General features: G+C 51.3%; 2 protein-coding genes across 6 annotated transcripts in view; one reads left to right on the plus strand and one right to left on the minus strand.

Moving 5' to 3' along the window:
• Positions 1-285: 285 nt before the first annotated feature.
• SLC51A (solute carrier family 51 subunit alpha) lies at positions 286-12,001 on the plus strand. The gene is made up of 9 exons (XM_050964825.1): positions 286-320; positions 1,112-1,206; positions 1,608-1,762; positions 2,816-2,889; positions 5,181-5,339; positions 7,323-7,434; positions 7,706-7,852; positions 9,267-9,372; positions 11,599-12,001. The coding sequence occupies exons 1-9, from the start codon at positions 286-288 to the stop codon at positions 11,733-11,735; spliced, it is 1,020 nt and encodes a 339-aa protein (XP_050820782.1). The 3' UTR covers positions 11,736-12,001.
• Positions 12,002-12,512: 511 nt separating this feature from the next.
• Positions 12,513-21,312, minus strand: part of PCYT1A (phosphate cytidylyltransferase 1A, choline) — a 33,092-nt gene continuing 24,292 nt past the window's right edge. For 3 of the 5 annotated variants that reach the window (XM_050964819.1, XM_050964818.1, XM_050964821.1), the window contains exons 7-9: positions 18,772-18,914; positions 17,983-18,171; positions 12,926-17,348 (exon numbers count right to left, since the gene is read on the minus strand). In XM_050964819.1, the coding sequence (XP_050820776.1) occupies positions 17,142-17,348; positions 17,983-18,171; positions 18,772-18,914 (539 nt within the window). In that variant the 3' untranslated portion in view covers positions 12,926-17,141. Of the gene's footprint in view, positions 12,617-12,925; positions 17,349-17,982; positions 18,172-18,771; positions 18,915-21,312 lie in introns of those variants that run through there. The other 2 variants (XM_050964823.1, XM_050964822.1) reach the window with 2 other exon arrangements.

Consider the following 21,312-nt stretch of genomic DNA (forward strand, 5'->3'; position numbering starts at 1 on the left):
CTGAGATTCGTGGTAACCCTTGAATTTGATCTGCTAGTTGGAGCGTCCGTGTTCCCAGACAAGCCGCAACTGGTTGCCTACAGGGGATGCGTCGTGACCACTGATCTGTCCCCCATCTCCCCGAGGGAGACGAGTTACAACTGTACGAGACCCAGCGTGCTTGGCTGCAGGAGCCCTGCCCGTGAGCGCTGACCTTTGGGACTCTGCCCCTGCCTGGCAAACGCTGCTGGAGCCTTTCGCCAGCGAGCAGCAGGAGCCCGCCGGATCGCCGGGGAAAGGGGCAGAATGGGGTCCTCGGCAGAGCTCTTACCAGATCCCAGGTAGGGGACATCGAGGCTGTGGCCAGAGCAGCTCCTCACTGGCTCAGCCAGCAGCTGCCTGGTTGTGCACTGGCTGGGGGTGGGGGGGGGGACCTGAAGACTGTGTGAAGGATGAGGGTGAATACCTCCCCCTCCAAAGCCCTGAGGAAATGTCCAGACACTTGGTGCAATCTGCTCCCTGCCAAGTGTCATTTTTTATAAGCCAGGGGCAGGTCCCATCTGTCACAGAGGGCTGAGTACCCAGGGATGCAGGACGTGTCACCCTGCTCCTCCACGGGGGGTCCCCCAGGAGATCTCCTTCCAGCACAGCTCTGGGGCAGTTAGTGCCGGTCACCTCCTACCACGACAACAGGCCCCCCCAGAAATGCTTAGCCCAGGCCCCAAGAGCGAAGGGTGATTAGTCATTGGGGCACCTGCTCCAGGGGAACCAGGCTGAGACCTGCCATGCTCATTCCACAGGGGTCACTGCATGGCCGCTAGCCCCTCTGCAGCCCCTGGTTGGGTGCTGTTACCCAGCTGGGGGGGAGGGGGTTATGGATCAGGGCTGCCCATCGAGCGCTTTCCACCCAGGGAGGCCAGCAGCGCTCCCAGTGGCATGGGGCTTAGGGGGCCAAACTGCATGATTAGCGCTCGTGTGGCTGGGCGAGCTTAGCCGATGGCCTGTTGCAGATGGGCAGATCTTACGGTGGCCGGTGCAAGCTGCTGGCCGAGACGAGCCGCGGTCACTTCGCACTCCTGGGATCCCTCCCCAGTGCAGCGTGGAGCTAACCAGGGGCCTGTTTTTCCTGCAGGATCCCACCTGAGCTGATCGAGCTGCTGATTAAGAATTTTAGCATCCCCCTGGCCTGTGTCTCCCAGCCGCCCACCTCACTGCAGCTGCTGTACCGTACGTGGGGGGGCGTTGTCCCATGGGTGCAGGTGGGGCCGGGGCGGCAGGAGTTAGACTGAGCTGGCACTGAATATTGGCTGTGTCACAGAACCACGCCGCCCTCCAGCCTGCCAGCTCCTGGGTCTCAGCCCCTGTGCTGGGCAGGGGGAAAGGGCTCCTGGCTGTGGGGCTGAGGGAGAGAGTGGGGAGGTGGGGACGGGCAGGGACCCAACCCAGAGGATGGGGGAGAAAATGCAGAGGGAAAGCTGGCCAACCACTCATTCACCCTCCCTGGGGTGTGTTCACATCTCAGGCTAGGGGCCCCAAGCCTGGATTTCCAAGGCCACGCAAAGGGGGGCTTTTGCACCGCATGGAAGAGATGGCCATGAGACCTCTCTCATCCCCTCCCTCCCCTGCAGAGCTGGATCACATCGAGCTCTCCACCCAGGGCCTCATGACCTTCCTGACGCTGGTGTCGGTTGCCATCTTCCTCGAAGAAGCCATCTACTTGTCAAAGAAGATCCGCTGCCTGGTCAAGATGAAAACCCTCATCTGGAGCAGCTCAGCCCCCACGGTGAACCTCAGCCTTCGCTGTGCGGGAGGGGATAGTAACAGGACTCTGGCAGGGGTTCGCAGCCATGTTACGGGTTCCTGCTGTGCTGATGGACAGCGCAGGCCAGGAGTGAGAGCTGTAGCTTTAACACTGCTGCAGGGGACGGGGACTATGCTGGGTTGGTTAATTACATCCACATTAGGGAGTGGAACCAGAGTTCGGGGCACTGTAAATATCCCAGGGGGGTCTGGGATCATGACCGGGCTCTGAGCTCCCCCAAGCTGTGGGGCTGATGAGATGCCGAGACCCCTCTAGAGCCAGGGACCAAGTGCAAAATCCAGCTCCACAGACAGAGGTGAAAGTAAGCTGGTACGGTCCGGTATGGCATACCAGCAAGAGCCAGTACACCGTGCTGGACCGCATCGACTTCCACGGTGGGGATTGAAAGGGCTCAGAGCTCGCCCTGGCTGCGGGCAGCCCAGAGCCCTTTAAATCCCGGCCACGTTCTGGTGGCCGGGCTGGGGCCGGGATTTAAAGGGCTCAAAGCTCCCCGCCACTGCAGGCAGCCCAGAGCCCTTTGAATCCCGGCCACGGCTCTGGCAGCGGGGCTGGGGCCAGGATTTAAAGGACTCCGGGCTTCCCTCAGCGGCAGGAGCTCTGGGCCCTTTAAATCCCTGCCCCAGCCCCGCAAAGCTCGGGGTTCCCCGCGGCGGCCGGAGCCCTGGGGTCTGCCAGCCACCTCTGCAGCTGGGAGCCCCTGGTTGATTTAAAGGCTCGAGGCTCCCAGCCACAGCTGGCTCCACAAGGCCTTTAAATCTGGAGAGGCCACGCCCCCTTCGGATGAGGCCACGCCCCCCCCGACTCCAGCAGTACCAGTAGGTCCTGTAAGTTACTTTCACCCCTGTCCACAGAGCTTGGATTGTAAACAGTCCAGCCTGTGGAGCTCCAGGGTTCTGCTGTGGGCCCATCTCTGCCATCTGCTCACCCACCTACCCCAGGGCCTGCAGGGGAACCAGGCTGGAGCATGCCCGGCTACCTCCTGTTCATGCTGGTCCTGCCCCACTTCTTCTCCAGATGGTCTCTGTGTTCTGCTGCTTTGGGCTCTGGATACCACGCTCCATGATGGTGGTGGAGATGGCTATTGGCATGTGAGTATTGCTAACACCCTCCCCCGCCATAGCCCTGGGGAGCTTGGTCTGATCCGCTGCTTCTCGCCTAGCCAGAGGCAGATTAAGATTTATTAGGGCCCTGGGCACAAAGAACCTTTGCCCCCCATGAAAACACAGATATATCAAACTGCATTAACACGACAACTCCATGCAGTGTTTACACATGGCGTTACTAATGAAGCAAATCCTATCTCAGTTCCTTGCCTATATAAACTGCTCAATTTTTCCACATAGAAAATGAATCTAGCTAGATATTATCCATACCATCACTCTGCTAACCTGGACAACCCTGGTGTTAGAAGACTCAGTTAGTCATAGACCAACAAACGGTTCTTTTATCTCCCCCAATTTTCTTAAAGGCGACTATTATGCATTTTCCCCACCTATTGATCATGTTATCATGCAGTTTTTCTGCTGTCTGAAAGACAACAGGCACCATTCCAGAAAGTAATTTAATTAAAAGAAATAATCCAAACCTAAGGTAAAATTACTCTATTATTCAGAACTGTAAGTTTCAGCCAATGGTGAGAACTCCTTTAAAGCAAAGTTTGCAATTGATCACTTAAGCTATGAAGAAATGCTGAAAGAATCTGATCGGTGCCACGGTGCCTCATGGCTTTCTGCCAAAGGCAGTTCAGGTCAAACGATGAGCAAGGTGACATTTTACCAATTAGCTGAAATAGTTAGTCCTAAAATGTAATCAGAATCCAGTGTGTACGTACACATTAAATCACACTTTGAAGAATAGGCCAGGTTCTGATTAGCCAGAGCACACAACAGCATGTTCGGTCATCACTAAGCCAATGAGACTATAGTTTGTCCAATAATCCCACAGAGAGAGAATATTCATCGTTCCTTTCTCCTAATGCCTCATCATCAGTGTAACTGAGGAAAATAAGTCTCTGGAACTGAAGGGCCTCACAAGATACATTTCTCTCATTTCTGTAACCTGCTGGGTTTGTCCTTTATGTTTTATGCCCCAGCCTGGCTTAGCTTTGGCATTCCCATAACAACAGATGGCCATTAGCCTAGGACAGCCGTTGATTCCACTGGCCACCTTTGTGAAGTAAATTTGCGTGGGCCACCATTCATTTGTGAAGTGCATAGTTGAGTGAGTTGGAGCTGGAATCTGGGGCCCAGTGTAAACAGAGCCACATCAGTTCATGCTGGGTGAGGGTAAAACACAAGAACTTAAACGAACAGTCGGGGGTAACCAGCACTAGGTCTTTCATCCACTGCCGAAGAACTGTGGAAGAACTGAACTATGGAAGGCCTCACATCAGCTGAGCAGGGGGTGAATAAGGCCCTATCACAATGGACATGGTAAGAACCCGCACTAAGATCCCCAGGCTGCAAACCATGTGCATGGGGAGGTGGGATCCACAAAGGTCTCAGGTGGGAGTGAACAGGGCTACATCATGACATCTTAGGATAGGGGCAGCTAAAGGTCTCGAAACCATGGATGGAGGCATGAAAAACCCACACAAAGCCTCCATCTCACTATGTATTTTGCAATCACCAAAAGACAGGAAAAAACTGGAAGAGGAGGAGAGAGAACAGGTCATGCCTGGAGGGAGAGAAGTGATTGAATATTGAGGAGAGCCAAGAAAGAGGCCATGGGTGCGTGCGCGCAGGGGAGGGCTGGAGGTTTCCATATTTCCCCCATTGAGCAGGATAACAGAGAACCCCCCCTTGGCTCCCCGTGTGCGTGTGAGGCTGCATTTCCCTGGGGGCTCACTGGTGGGTTGAGGGGATTTCACTAGCTCCACTGGCTGCAGGGAGCTCCCTATCCCAGCAGGCCCCCACCCCTCATACCACCTATATTCTCCCAGTCGCTGATGTGCTGCAGGTTGCAGCCTGTGTCCTTGGGTTCAGGGCAGTAGGGCTCCAGCCGGGACTGGAGGAGACACGGCAGGAGGCGGTGTTCCCCGTCTCCCTTCCGTCTTTGCCGCCTAGCTCCGGCTGCCCAGCCAGATGCAGGAGCCTCCCGCCGGCTGATCCCCCTCACTGGCTCATCCAAGAAGCCTTGCCCCAAGCCCATCCAGCCTGGCGAGCAAAGCAGAGGATGCAGCAGCTAAATCCTGCTGCCCAAGCCTCATGAGATTTTTCCAGGGGTCACTAAATTGGCCAGGGCTCCTGGGCACCCGCGTGTTAATCTGCCCCTGCGCCTCGCAGGAGGGTGGCATGGCCCAGTGCGGAGCAAAGGACTCCGTGCCCCGGCGTGTGCACCTCCCCGGGCTCAATTCTCTCTCTGCCTCTGCCGCCCACAGGTACTTCAGCATATGCTTCTTCCTGCTCATGCTGATCATGGTGGAAGGCTTCGGCGGGAAGGAGGCCCTGCTCAAAGCACTGAAGGACACGCCCATGGTGATCAGCACAGGCCCCTGCTGCTGCTGCTGTCCCTGCTGCCCACGCATCACCATGACCAAGTAAGGCTGCTGGCCATGGGCATCGATGGGGGCCGTGGGCCAGGGGGCCATGGGGGGCTATACAGGGACAGCAGTGGCTGGGAGGAATGCTGGTTCCTTAGCCCCGCCCTTTCCGAGAAGCCAGATATTGGGCAGTGCAGCTTCTCCCAAGACGTGCATTGACTTCTATAACTCCCTCTGACGGTGCCCGGTCAGATGCACGGGAGTGGCTGAGCTGTCCTTGCGCAGCACCCTGTGGAGGGAAGGGGCGACAGTTGGCTTCTCTCCACTTATGGGCTCCTGGGACCACTGGTTTGACCCTGGTGCAATATAGAGCAGCCCGAAGGCTGCTCCGCAGGGCATGCAGGGAGTTAGCCACAGTGGCGCATAGCCAGATTGCAGGGGCTGCCTGCCTATGTCCCCTTCTGCCAGACTCACCCCCTGCTCAAGCTGACACAAATGGAGGTGGCAGCTCTCTGTCAGCCCGGGAACCCCCTTACAGCAGGGGTATCCCCGGGGCCAGAGCCAGCCAACGTACAGCCCCCTTGGGCCACCGAACAATCCTAGACACCTCAACTGACTGACAGATGCCAAGGCCAGCAGGGACCACTGTGCCCATCTAGTCCAAACCCCTGTATAACACAGGCCAGAGACCTGCCCCCCAAATGTCAGTGATGGGAAACCCCCACAAATTGGGTAAATGCACCAGGCTCATGGGGGACGCTCCAGCGCTGGCACTTGTAAAGTCTAGGTTGGGTGTTTTTCTGAAAGATCCGCTGGAGGAATTATTTGGGGGAAGCTCCCTGTGCTATACAGGAGGTCAGACCAGTGGTTCTCAACCCACGGCCCAGTCAGCACACAGCTGGGGCTCGTGCGGCATCCTCAGGGCCATACAGGCAGTAGATATAGTGAACATCTGCAGCCCTCGTAACCCATCGAGAGCTGCATCTACGGCCCACAATGAGAACCACTGGCCTAGATGCTCACAATAGGCTCTTGTGGCCTTGGCATCTATGACTGTAGACATTGCTCCAAAATAGTTACTTTCTCTCACCCTTAAAAATGGGCACCCTGTTCCCAGGCTGAATGTTTCTAGCTCTGCCTGGCAGCCTTGAGGTGGTGATAGACTTCTCTCTGCCAGCCTGAGCAGCCCATTATCCAATATTTGTTCCCCATGTAGATCCATAGAGACCAGCGTGGGGGTGGCTAAACGTACTGGCCCTCTGAGCCAGATACGACAATCTTCAGAAGTTCAAGAGCTGGGGCCCGCCTGCCGGAGCTCCAGCCCCACAGGAGGTGCCTGACGGGGCTTGGCTTCGGCCCTGCTTCTGCTGAAGGCCCAAGTCCTGGCAGGTGTGGCCCACAAGACTCAAGCCCTGAGACCCCCCTCCCTGCTGGGCAGAAGCCCCTTCTCCCCTACCTGTATGGGAGGAGCCCTGCCCATAAACATCTGCATCATCCTCCCTCATACTCTCCGTTGCCCCTGAGACCTACAACAAGCTCGACCAGTGAGGCTGCTGGTGAGCTGAGCCAGTCTTGGCTAATTGTTTCCTTCAACTCCACGGTCTGTCTGGATCCAGCTGTCGTCTCGTCTTACACAGAACCGGTCAGCGCTCTGGGCCTGGGGCCTGTCTTTTTGTTTGGCATTTGTCCAGCACCTCACACCATGGGGGCAGGGTCTATGACTAGGGCTCCCAGGTGCTCCCACAAGCCAAGTGAAAGACGCAGGACATCAGCCCCACAAGGCCAGGTCTCTGCTCCTAAGAGTTTGCTGGCCGATATGCAAGGCCAATGGCAGGGAAGGGCTGTACCAGAAATCCCCGTGACTTGCACGAGGCAGCTTTGGTCTCTGGCTTGCAGGGCATTCCAGTCTCTTTACAGTCCATTCTGCAGGTCCAGCCATGCTGGAGGGCAAAGCAAGGTGGCAAGTGGTGGAAGGCTGGGTAAAAAGCAGATTCCTGTCTCGGGCTCGGTCACTGACATCTCGCTCTGTTGCCATTATAGGAGAAATCTTAAACTTCTTCTTCTGGGCACTTTCCAATTCACCTTCTTCAAGACAGCCTGTGTCTTTGTTGGGCTGGTCCTGGCTGCAGATGGAAACTACGATCCGGCTGATGTAAGTTATAACCCTTCACCCGTCAAAGGCAGAGGGGTTAGGTACCGATTTAGTCCCAGCAGTAGCAGAGTGGCTGCTTCCCTGGCTGTGCGGCGGGAGGGGAACACCATAGCAACTTGTGAGGATGACTGTCTTGCTCGGATTCCCCAGGTCTCCTCGGTGCCCATAGGTATCAGGGCAGGACCTCCGTGCCCCACCCTAGACAATGCTCCGCTCTCCTATTCTGGCCTGGAAATCACAGCACTGCTTCCTTTTCTTCTGTCCTGCCCAGATCTCCGCTGAGAGCGTGGCCCTCTGGATCAACACCTGCCTCGGGTTCTCCACCATCTTTGCTCTGTGGGCCCTTGGGATCATGTTCCGCCAGGCCAGGGTGCATTTGGCAGAGCAGAACATGGGGGCCAAGTTCGTTTGTTTCCAGGTAACACTGCTCAGGGTGATTAGCGATTGTTAGCATTTTCCTGGCCATAAAGGGGCTTTCATTGACCTTTGTAAACTGGGTTCTTCAAAACACCACTCGCCCCATATGTGCAGCATACCATGTTCTGGCTGGCGGATACCCCTCACCCCAGAGCTGGCTGCCTTTCTATTCCTGCTGCCTTGAAACCACCTCGTCCTTTCAAGGAGCATGAGGGGCTTCAGGTGTGGAATGTGCAACAGATCAGCTCAATGCCTAAAACTGACCCTGGTTTCCCACAAGTACCCCTGCCCTATGCGGTGAGTGAGCAGCAGCAGTACATAGGAGGGTGGATCCAGACAGATAAGGATTCCAGCACATGCTAGGATATCTGGCATTGAAACGGCAGACATAGAAGGGGAAAATTATTTTAAAATGGAGAAATTGATATAAAAATTCCTTTGAGTAAACAGGAATTTGAAAGTTTAATTAAAAAAAAAAGGGGGGGGGAGGGAAGGGAAGGGCAAGAATTGTGGACCAAGGAAAAAGGGGAAGAAGATCTGCAAAATAGAGGATACTGTGCTACTCCCAAGTTACGGCAGGATCAGTGAAGGGCTTATATTTAGACTTAACTGGTCACCGTAGTTTGAATATGTTATTGACTACACCAGTGGTCCCCAACCTTTTCCGCCTGGCGGGCGCCAGACGATAAGCCACGAGGACCATGGCGGCGGACAAGCATCTGCCGAAATTCCACCGACAAGCGGCAATGTTCATAGGCATCGCCACCAAAATACCTCCGACAAGCAGCGTCATCCAGAGGTGTCGCCAAAATACCGCTGAAAATCGGTGGCATTTCAGTGGCGATGCCTCTGGATGACGCAGCTTGTCAGCAGCATTTTGGCGGAAGCTCGTCCACTGGCCAGTATGCAGGCGCACTTAGATGCCCCCGCGGGCACCACATTGGGGATGCCTGGACTAGACACAAAGCTGGGCTGTGTAACCCCTGCAGGATTCCAGTTCATCACCTGATACGGGAATGCAGGGAGTATTCCCAGGAAATAATTTAGTTGCCTTAAGTATCAGGAAAGTGGGCTAACATTAAAAAACCTCTACTCCTGTTTTTAAGGCTAAAGAACAGGGTAACAGTGTAGTGCCACGAACGGCTGAGGAATATGGCAGGTGGTGACAGACTCAGCGAATGTGTCTCCATCATAAAGAAGCAGCAAGGCTGCTCAGTGGATGTGTATTCAAAGCAGAGCTGGAGCTTTCTGCAGGGGCCTGGGGAGGCCAAGTGTATGGAAGAAAGTGACTAGCCGCTAGAATGAGGAAGTTATCAATAAGGAAGGGGGTAGGCCTTGGATACGCCAACACAGCACCTGTTAGGGGTCCATCAGTTTGCAATCAGCTCTCTCATCCTCACTTCTTTTGGGTGCAGGTGCTCCTCATCCTGACTGCGCTCCAGCCCTCCATCCTGAGCATCCTGGCAAACAGCGGCCAGATCGCCTGCACCCCACCATTGTCCTCCAAGACGAGGTCACAGTGTGAGTAGCAAGAGGCTCCGGCCTGGCTTAATTTAAGGACGAAAACTGGCCAAGGATCAAAGTCAGCCTCTCCGTGGCACAGAGGGGCAGGAATGTTTTCACAAATAATTTTGTTTCTTTTGAAAGAAAAGAGGAAGCCCCTTTTACTGCACTCCCTGAAGGAAAGCGTAACTGCCTTCTCTGCGTCTCCTCCAGGGCAGCGAGTTGTATGGACCCATGGTGCCAGGCTCCAGCAAATTCAGGGGCCCAGCTCCACCAATGTTCAGGGCTGGGTCCCTCCCCCAGCCCCGCCTGCCACCCCCGTGCGCCTCCCCCTGAGCGTCCCTGCCTGCCCCCTGCACCTCTGCACTGCACTCCCTCACTGCTACTGGCTAAGGGAGCGGCACCAGCGTCCGGCTGACTGCTGCGCCCATGGAGGGAGGAGGCGCAGCAGCATGGCAGCCTCCCTGCACCCCGGCAGGCAACTCCGAGGGGGCTTGTCCTGTCTGGACCTCTGGAGTAGCAGCCTGGGGCTTGGGTGAGTGTTGTGCCAGGGCAGAGGGGGAACTCCTCCCTGCCAGTAGAGAGAAGACTGTGGGGAGTCATAGAATCATAGATTGTTAGAGTTAGAAGGGACCTTAGAAGGTCATCTAGTCCAACCCCCTGCTCAAAGCAGGACCAATCCCCAACGGCCCCCTCAAGGATTGAACTCATAACCCTGGGTTTAGCAGGCCAATGCTCAAACCACTCAGCTATAGGTACGCCCACAGCTTGAATACTGTGTACAGGTGTGGTCTCCTTATCTCAAAAAAGTTCTACTGGCAGAAAAAGTTCAGAAAAGGGCAACTAAAATGATTAGGGGTTTGGAAGGTGTCCCATATGAGGAGAGATTAAAGAGGCTAGGACTCTTCAGCTTGGAAAAGAGGAGACTAAGGGGGGATATGATAGAGGTCTATAAAATCATGAGTGGTGTGGAGAAAGTGAATAAGGAAAATATATTTACTTGTTCCCATAATATAAGAACTAGGGGCCACCAAATGAAATTAATGGGCAGCAGGTTTAAAACAAATAAAAGGAAGTTCTTCACGCAGCACACAGTCAACCTGTGGAACTCCTTACCTGAGGAGGTTGTGAAGGCTAGGAATATAACAGGGTTTAAAAGAGAACTGGATAAATTCATGGTGGTTAAGTCCATAAATGGCTATTAGCCAGGATGAGTAAGGAATGGTGTCTCTAGCCTCTGTTTGTCAGAGGATGGAGATGGATGGCAGGAGAGAGATCACTTGATCACTACCTGTTGGGGTCACTCCCTCTAGGGCACCTGGCATTGGCCACTGTCCCCAGACAGGATACTAGGCAGGATGGACCTTTGGTCTGACCCGGGTATAGCCGTTCTTATGAATTAGACAGAGCTTGGCTACTGGAGTCCAACAGCGAATTAGAGCTTTTTGCTTTGGAGGGTTATTGATCCAAGAGTGCTGGGTTGTTTCCATATTCAAAAGAGTATTAATAAAGTTGATATTCTTAGTTAAATAATTTTTTCTTACGATAGTGATATTGTGCAATATCGGGAAACTTAAAAGCTTACTTTTTCGAGTCCATTTTTACATTATTTAAAATATATACATCAGCTTACAAGGCAGGTGTGTGTGGGTGTGGGGGGCAGGACTTGGACCCGTTCTGGGCACCACCAAAAACTACACAATCCTGCCAACACGGAGCTCCACTGCAGCAGAGACAGCTGTAATTTTCAAGGCCATGAAGCAGCAGGAGACTAGGGGCATCTACACGTTTGCTCACCCATGAAAAACAGCCTGGGTTACAGCGAAAACTGTCAATCCAACGGCTGCTGTATTTTTGTTCCAGCCCTTCCTCCTGGGAACTTTCCAGGCCAGCTTGTCTTCAGCACTCTTGTAACAGCGAAGTACACCACACTGTGCATGACGAGGCCCCTGCCTTGGTGAGGGACAAGGCAGAACTAGGCCTTACTCACTAGCTAGAGATAGGCACTGTTCACTTGCATAGAAGTGAAATTCTGCTACTCTAAAGAGTGAATTAATCCTTCGCCCAGAGGGAAATATCATCGGCCCCCATTTGGTAACTGTTGGGAGCTAGTGAATCCTGATTTCCCCTTACCCTCGTAACATACTTCTTTAAACAGCTGTACCGTTCTGGCTGGTGAGCGAATGGGGAAAAGCGCTAATGAAAGACACGCCAACTAAACCCTCTTTCACGGTTTGTTTTCAGACATGAGCATGCAGTTGCTTATCCTGGAGACCTTCATCATCACGGTGGTGACTAGGATGTACTACAGAAAACAGGATGACAAGCCAGGATACCAACCTTTCTGCCCGCCAGATGGGGACATTGAAAGCAAAGCCTAGACAGGAAGGAGCGGTGACCGGAAAGGAGCTTCTGACAGCACAGAGCCATGGCTCAAGAAGTTCCTCCCACACTGCCAAAATACGTCCCCTCTGCAATGTCTCAGTGACAGAATATTTCCCTAGGTAGCTGTTTGAAGCTTCTTTTGGCAAGTGACATATCAGAGGGAAACACAATTTGCATCCAGATAGTAGATGGGTCTGAAATCCAAAGGATACGAACCAAAGTTTCTGTAAACCAGCTTCTTAGTGCATGGGCCTAATCTGTAAAGTGCCTAGCACCCCTCAGGTGCTGTATAAATACAGAATAAAAAAAAAAAAAAAAAAATCAATCCATGCACTTAGACTGGGCTCATTGCTGTTGGAATGAATGCTGCTACTCCACTGCATTTCAACATCCTTTTGGAGGGGGAAAAGTGGGCACCAGAACTCTGCCTGCTCTGGTCTCAGAGAGCTGCGGGCTTGGCTACCACTTCCACTGGTTTAGACAAATGGGAATAGTTTAACACTGGGGTGAGAGTCTATGGACTTATGTAGTCAGGGGACGTGTGAAAAACCAGGCCCCTTTATACAAAATAGTGACCCCAGCTTTAATTATGGAAACATCAGTACCAGTCACAGCTACACCACCACTCATCCAGACGCCCCAACAGTTTTCACAAAGATGGGTATTAGTATTCCAGTTACACTATGGGGAAAGCAAACCCACAGATGGGCTAAGTGAGTTGTCTACGGTCACAATGGTGGAACAGAGAACCCAGGCATCCTACTCCTAGAGAGGTCTATTTTCCACTGGAAGCTGCTGCCTCTTTTCTGACTGCAGATCAAGCATGGCACAGACTGCACATCCCCTCTGCTTTGGCAGAACCGAATCAGCTGCCAGGCTGGAATTAAAGAAAGAAAAAGTTGCCTAGCACTACCAGAGCTGTAGAATACAGTCTGAAGTAAGAATCTGGTAAAGGAAAGCAGCAATAACCACCGCTGTACAGGGCACGTTTGGTCAGTAGCTCAGGGCTAGTTTTGCACGGAGAAGGGGAATTGGTGGGAAATCTGTTAAGAAAGGCTATGACTTCAGGAGTTCTCTGGGCAGGTTTTTACCTTGGATCATCTTTCCAATAAGGGACGGCAGATCAAGGGAGATTAAAAGGCTTAAATTAAGAAAAAAGGAAATACCGGGCACAGTTTGACAAAGGTTGGGTAAAATGACTTTGCATTTATTTGGCTAAACATAAAAACCAAAACCCAACTCCGAACAAGCCAGTAACGCGCGTGTGCGCACACACACACACAGAGAAACCAATACAGTTAACATTGATTGAGAGGAGACATCCCGAGGCACCCTAGTGAGAGGAGCAATGCGCCACCCCGGTGTGTGTCAAGTACGATAGCACCCCATCCTGCTAAGATAACAAAATTCCCGTGACTCCCATCTTGGTGCCCTAGAGCCACCCAACTTGGGATAGCATTGATGGAAAGCCCCACTTTCCCCCTAGCAATCTGAACCGCCGCACCCTTTAGCTCCATTCGTATCCCAGCATAAAACCTTATCCTGCAGCGTTTTTGTAACAAGGTAAGTGACGTTTCAGTGAATGGAAAAACTAAAAGAAAATCTGGAATTTAAAACAAATTCCCCAAACCACATTGATCCATTTATTTGAGTTGGAAAAATCTAAGCATTGATCTCGTCCCAAGAAGAAACAAAACAGAACAACTGTTCCGGTCGAGCTTTACGCAAGTGGCAGCATTTTAGATGAGTTACAAAACTGTCCAGTTTTACACAGTTGGTTACCCTCTTGTGACAGACAACGTATTGCTGAGAACATTCTCCTTCTCTCTCTCTCTCTCTCTCTCTTTGGCTTTCTAGGAGTCAAACAGCAGCAAGGTGAACACGTGCGCCATGGACCTGACACAAACGAAGAGTTGAAAAGACAGGTTCTGTCCCCTCGCTGGACAAGCTACACCCCATTCTGTATAGGAAAGGAAGGCAGGGGATCTGAACACAGTTAAAAGTCACAAGAAACAACCTAACAGGGGGGTCTGCATACAGGCTTCCTGCACAAGGTCCCCACCCCAGCATGTTCCATACATATTGTTACAAAAAGAGGAGGGAAAGAATATGTTAGAAGCATTAACGGCACTAGCACATGCTTCGAGTTACAGATGGACCCTAATCACACCTTCTACAGTGGGCCAGGTTTGAAATGATTTTGTTAAGAAGTTTTATGGGGTTAAACTCTTTAACAGACATGTTCCACTTTCCCTCCAGGAGCCTGAATGACTTTCTTCTGAAGCCCCAACTCACGCGCTGTTCAACGTCGCTATCATAGCTTCTTAGAGTCCAACCAATCGCACCAGAAGTGCTGCTCATACCCAGCCTTTGCCTGCTACTATCTGCTGCTTCACCTTTTAGCATCACTCCTCTGCCATCCTTCCTGTCCCATGTGGAAAGGCATTTGCAGTGGCCTGCCTTCAAAGCCAGCCGCCATATACATGAGATCAGAGATCGCTCGAAGCCGCATCTCATACGGTTTTGCAGAAATTGACCCATATGGATCTAGTGGTATTAAGTTCCATTTAACGTGGCAAATTCTCCATGGAGATCGATCTCGTAGTGGGGGAGAAACACAAACTTCTCCCATTCCTCCATGCTGCCACTTCCTCCATAGGGATTGATTCTAACAAGCCCCGTCCGACACTTCTTAGCAGCTGTTCCAATGTGTAGGTGAGGATCAGTAGAGACGCACGGAATGAAACAGTCAAGTGATTATGATGAGGTAACACCCAGGGAAACCCAACCTGTCCCTCACCAATCATCAGAGGGAACTTTGCTATGCCGAGAGTACATTACACTGTGCAGATGAAGGATTTCTGGCACTCAGCGACATGCGGCAACAGACGTGAAGTGTGCCAGGGTGTGGGCTTCATGCGATGATGCCGTCTCTCTAAAAGCCATGATAAACACACTGATTTGGGATTGGAGCTTCCATTTTAATTTGCAAAATGCAAGGAGGAAGCAGGGATTGTTAGGTACAAGAAACAGCTTTGATATTCCTAGTTACAGGCCAACAACATGCCCTGGCTGCCCAAGTGACCCCACCCCATGCAGGGAGACCATGCAGTAGCTTCCCCGTGCAGGATTTAGGAGTGATTGGACACCATAAATACTGTTATTATCCAAAGCTACAGAATACTGTTCACACCCTGTGTCTAACGTGACCTGTGCTGCCCTGCCTAAAGTTTGCGATCAGGTGAGGAAATAGACTTAAGTATCTGCCGAAGGAGGGTGTGTCTACAGGGAGTGACAGTGAGCAGAAGTGTTACAGATGTCTGCCACCACTCAGATGCTGAGAAATTAAGAATCGTTTGCATCTCGCCATTGTGGTGCCACCTCAGAACAACGCAAGTGCTCGCCCTACAGCGGCTAAAACCTTCCCAGAGCCATGGCCAACCCTGCTGGGAGGAATCACTCACACTGGGAAACTAAAACTTTCCTTCCCCTTTGCCAGCTCTGGCCTTATGGGAAATATAGGAGTGGGGGAAGAATCAGTTCGACCAAGTCTGGTGGAGGTCGAGAGTCTATGCCAAGCCCCAAAGGTGGCGTTTCACAGAACAGTTGATAGAACTTTGAGGAAGTAGCATCCCCTTTTACGTACAGGGTGGTCATGTTCGATAGCTGTGTCACTGCGTAGGATGGCTTTGGCATCTGCCTTTTAGTCTGCACAGAATCATTGTTTCCCTGGATTGTATGTCGTGGGTTTTAACACCAGCAGACTTTGCCCACGCGATTCTTAATCTGACCGTGCTGTCTGTTTGCAACATTCAAGGAAGCGCTTTTTAAACAGGAGATGGCAAGGCGAGCTTGAGCGCCAAAGCAACGTTGGGAGTTTCACAGCTATAGATACGGCAATGCTGGCTTCCATGATAGAGTGCGTTCCAACAAGACCCACAACCTGCCTGCCCAAAGGACCTCCCTTGGGCATGCGCCATGCAGGGTCTCAGTGTTTGACGCTCTGCTACAGACCTTACCGAGGGGCGCTTAAAGCGCAATATAAACATTTATTACATAGTTAATAGCAAAGTGTCATTGGACCACAATTTCAAACGAACAGGGGTTATCGGTTAAAATTAAAAACAGTGGCAGTTTCCTTTTATGCGATTTCTGCAACCTCAAGAAACAGCTAACGGACAGAGGTACCTGCAATTAATGCAAAAATGATTTGACACCTATGTGAGAACATCACTCTTCGCTAGAGTAACATATCCCAGCATTTATCCACCTGCACATCAAAGCAGACAGAGAATTGGCCACAAACATTCTGCCCAGCTCTCTTAGAAGGGTCTTCACCTCCCCGATAGGAGAGAGGTCACAGCTCTCCATCCCTTAGCGCACAATAATGTAAACCAATATGGACCCGTGCAAAGCAGAGCACCCAGTGTGGACGTTTGGACAGACAGTAATGTGTGGCACACCACAGACTAGGGGGGCGGTGTGAAGGCAGGAAGAGGACCTTTCTGAAGGAGCAGGCATATTTGTTATTGCCTAGCTGAGCGTATGTGCACACAAACACACAACCCACGTCTGGAAAGAAGAGGTGATACTCTTCCCTCAAACAGCAGCTGCTGGGCAAAATGAGGTTCTTCGTCTGAGATTTAGCCATGCTCCTAGATTCCCGCGTGGCAGATAGAACACTAAGACAGAATCAGGTATAGAGTTGTAGCCGCTGTGCAGGTTTCCCAGACTTTACAGAACAGCGCGGGATCCATTCTACGCTGGTGTAGCTTCTCAGATGGCAGATTTCCCACACAGGAGACACGAGGCATCTTTCCATTACGCAACATTGGGAACCTCAGCTAAAAGAAGCAAGATCAGAACACAGAGCTGGGCAGGTTCTTATTGGTTCCAGTACAGTACGGGCGTCTCTTTAGAATTAAAAAAACCGCTCCTCTACACGACCGCTTCCTGCACTGTCTTGAGTTCGCACCATCTGAGGACCTGGCACGTCCATCATTCAAGAGGTTCAGCAGCAATGGAGAATCCTGCCTTGGGGCAATAAAGGCTGCAGTGGGTCAAAGCAGCAGACAGACAAAAGGGTCTGATTAACTGTTCTCCCCACGCCCACCTGCTTGGCTGAGGTTTCAGGGCGAGGGCTTCAGTGCCACTCTCTTTAAAATTTTTTTTTTTTTAAAAAAAAATAAAACCCTCTTTTCTCTTGGAAACCATTGGAACGTAAACAATAAAAAAGGGGCGGGGGATAGGGAGAATGTTTGAGTGTGCTTCCCGGACAGTAGCCCTTGTGCAGAGCGGATGGTGCCTCTTGGAGGCTCGTCAGCAGCCACGTTACCATTGCTCTTGTGTTTAAAGTTCCCCGTGGGTTAGGAGCTGGAATTCGGCAATCAGTGATTCAGAGACTAGTCCTCCTCGTCCTCGCTGATGTCATAGGTGACAGCGGATTGGTTCCTGGAGAGGTTGGCCGGCGAGGAAGGAGGGGTCTTGGTGGAGAAGGGCCAGCGGAAGGAGGGAGAGGGGGAGCGCTCATGTGTCGGGCTGCTGCTAGGGCTCTGCTTTGGGCTGATAGCCTGCAACATCCGGCCTTTGCCCTCCTTCAGCATGTGTTTCTAGCGAGGGGAGGGAAACAGGAGGGAGATTAACCATGTGGCTGGTGGCATGTTTGAAGGCGATAGGAATGGGTGATAGTTATATGAACCCTATGGGAAAAACTCCACTTGCATGGGCACAAACGTAGCTGTAGTTGGACAGGCTCAGTGCCACATCAGTTCAGGCACCTACAGCACACAGCCGTAGGGGGCTGGGTAACAGAACAGGGAGCAATTTCACCACTGCGCGCTAAGTTCAAATCAATGGCTGAAAGTTACCACCCTCCCATGGCTACCTGGTTACATGTGTAAAACAAGTTGGATGTGTCAGTCCAACTCTCGGGGAAATCGGTGTTCCGAATACAAACACACCGTGGCAGCTGGCTCTAAGTGGCCAGCTCAGACAGGCCAAGGATAAGTGATCCTTGAAGACTGAGCTACCTTTGCCTCTAGCAGGGCCCCTCTTAGCACATGGCTGATGGAGATGGTCTGGGAGGGAAGCTGGCACTGCACCCAGTGCTGTGGTGAGGTAGAGGACTTCCCTTTGCAGGGCTATCGAACAGCATCTCCCAGAAGCGTTAAAGTTTACCAGGACGCTTTCTGAAACCCCCTTCCACCCCGTTTTTATTCCCCATCTCCAGGGTGAGCTTGTTACCAGTGCTCCTTCCGGTCCAAACATCTCCAGGAAGTTGCCGATGAATTCCCGGGATTTCTCCTCCCATTTTTGAATGAGGTCAATGCTCTTTTCCTCCACTTTCTGGACAAACTCCTTCGATTTCTCCTCCACGTCCTTTACCCTCTTTTTCACCTTGTCCACACGTTCCTGCAGGTGATATTTCTTCTCCTGCAGAAGCAAACGACGCAGGGGGAAGGATTAGGACATTGAGCGCTTAGATTTTCACCTGTCCCACAAGTAATTACTCTTACTTTTTAGGATTTAAAGAGGTGAAGATAATTTGCTGGTAATACTATAAGCGAACAGCACTGGCCCTATTGCTGAGCAGCCAGAGGCTCCTGGACACACACTAGTAGCTACGGCAGGGAATGGATGATGTTTCAATTAAAAACACAAAACGACACCCTGCAACCTGCGTCTGCAGTGTTCACAGCCCAGTACACAACCAGGAGCTGTTCTGATGCAGTCACATGGCTGGCTGGCGGAAACAGACAATTTCACAGAAAGATTTTGATTGCTACTTTGTTGGTGTTGAGTCTTCTGTGCAGAATTTCAAGGGGGAAAATGAGCTGACAAGATCCTATGACAACGTAAAAAGCAAATACTGGCGCAGTGTGTGTGACTGGTTAGCCCTGCAGATTTATATTGCAGCCACTCCCCGAGGCCTGGGTCAGGATCAGGCTCCCATTGTGTTCGCTGCTGTACACGCATGCAGTAAGAGACAGTCCCTGCTGGGGTGGATTTACAGTCTAATGCATTGAGACTCACGTTTATGAAGCTGACGTTCAGCTCCTTGGCAGTGTATCCCCTCTGCAGGTTCCGTCGGGCATAGACATCATAGTCTCGTACAATCCGGGTGATGATATCTGATGTGGAGATCCCTTCCGTCCTCTGAGTTGGTGCAAACATGCCTGAGAGCAGGGGAATTGAACCCAGGACAGGTGTAGGTCAGATGGAAGTGAGGAGCTGCTACTGACTCTCAGTACGCAAGCTGGGGTATTTCACAGGTTCTTGAAGATCATACCCTACTTTATAAAAAATATAGAATAAGGCCAATTGGGAAAAATATATATTTCCCAACTGGCCTTGTTCTATATTTTGACCCTTGAAAACTGTCCAGTTCTGGTGTCCACAATCCATGAAGAATGGTCAAAAACTGGAGAGGGTTCAGAGAAGAGCCATGAGAAGGATTAAAGAATTGGAAAGTATACCTTATACTGAGGAACTGAAGGAGCTCAAGCTATGTAACTTATCAAAGAGCAAGTTCAGGGGTGATTTGATCAGTCTAAGTACCTACACGGAGAACAGAAACCTGACTGTAAATGGCTCTTCAGTCTAGCAGACCAGATCCAATGGCTGAAGTTGAAGCTAGAGAGAGACTAGAACTAAGGTGAACTTTTTTAAACAGTGAGAGGAATTAACCACTGGAACAGTTCACCAAGGAGTGTGGGGGATTTTCCATCCCTGGCCATTTTTAAATCAAGATGGGATGTTTTTCTAAAAGATCTGCTCTTGTTCAACCACAGCAACTGGACTTGAAGTAGGAATTAATTCAGGGGAGTCCTCTGGCCTGTGTTCTGGAGGAATCCAGGCTAGATTATCACAGTGGTCCCATCTGGCCTCATCTAGGCAAACAGCTCAGCAATACCACCAGGCCTGAAACCTGCACTCAGAAGAACCTGCGGGGTGAGCCAGTGAAGTCTACGGGGCAGCACAGTGGCATGAGGGTCAGCCAGCTACAGCGGCTGGACTAAGGCTGCAGAGTGCAAGTCAAGGTACATTTCCATGGGTTTCTTTTACCTTGTGCAGGTTGACTCCTCGCTTGCCCAAAGGTACTGATTCCATAAAGGATGTAGGGAGACTAAGCCATGTCTCCAACACATATCACTTAATGCACCCAAAAAAAATGTGACCTTCAGCCTTGGAGAACTTAACATATCTAATAAAAGGTCAGGTTGCTGGCAGCAAAAACTTTATTTTCCTTCCCATGAAAATGATCCACCAAAGTGTATTGTGCAGCCAGCTGACTGGATGGGAATCTGGGTTTGTCACTGACCGAGTGACCCCTGAGTGCTAAATAGCCTGCTGGAAGGTGGGCTCAGATTCTCCACCCATCCCTCCTTCATTGGATCTCTGTAGTTATTTAGTATAAAACCGAGAGGGGGAAGCTGATGAAAAGCTGGACTCTAAATGAAGAGGAACGTTGTTACTGGGCTACGAGGATGAGTTAGAGAATAGACTAAAAGGTAACAATCACCTGGAAACGAGAATGTTTCTAAGAAGTGTACTTGGCTGGTTGGTTTGTACTCGGTTCTCTTTGATATTGCCAGAGATGCGTTGTATTCAGGTAGTCTCCAGCACTGAATTTATGATACTGTGCTTAGGATACCAGCCCATCCTCATGGAATGGGCCGAGACATGGCAAAGGGAGAAAGACTGAGAAGATGCTGCCTTTGTCTGAATACAAACAGGACAGGTAACCATGTTTGCGGCTGGAGGTTTGTCACAGTAGGACAAGAGTCAAGGATAGTGTGATTTTCCCATTTGTCCATGACTTTTCTCTTTTCATGCTACTGTGGCGGCTCCTTTTCCTGTAGGGCTGGGCCCAGTGCCCTGAAGTGGGCATTGCAGTTTAGTGCACCGGGCTGCAGTGCTGCTCCAGTCTGGCCCGTCTGACCCTCTGTCCCAACAGGGTGTTGATCCCAGTCCCGTAGGACAGGAACTGCAGGGTGAGTGTGGGGTGGGCTCTCTCTCCAACCCACTCCCCCTCCCAGGTACTCCTCTCCTCACCCAGCCAGGATTAAGATATCGGTGTTGCTCTAGGTTGCTGGTGCTCCCGGGGCAGGGCAAGAAGAGGGGCATTTTTTAAATTAAAAAAAAAAACAAGGAGCAGTCACCCAGGCTTCTTACTAAATCCACCGTGACTGCTCTGTGCTTTGAGACAAAAATGCCAAGACAAATTTGCAGTCCTACCCATGACACCGAGTACAAAAATATTGTAGTACAAGAGGTTTACATTAATTTAAGCCCAACAGATGTGAAAACTGTACCCTGCATTTTGCTTTTTTAGACCGGTGCCATTTTTAACCAAGAGACGAGGTGCACTTGCTATTTCTAGGATGGAGACTCAGGGATACAACTGTGGGTCACTTATTTTGCGAGCTATTAGACAAAAAGCATGTGGTTGTTGTTACCTAAAGGAAACAGCAGGAAAGAGCAGATCCATCATACCAGGACTAATGAACTAAGAGTGACCATGGTGTTAGAGGTGCTGGATTAGACCGTTGAGACCCAGGGCTTCTGTTCATT

This window comes from Gopherus flavomarginatus, chromosome 8, assembly GCF_025201925.1.
Source record: "Gopherus flavomarginatus isolate rGopFla2 chromosome 8, rGopFla2.mat.asm, whole genome shotgun sequence".
NCBI lineage: Eukaryota > Metazoa > Chordata > Testudines > Testudinidae > Gopherus > Gopherus flavomarginatus.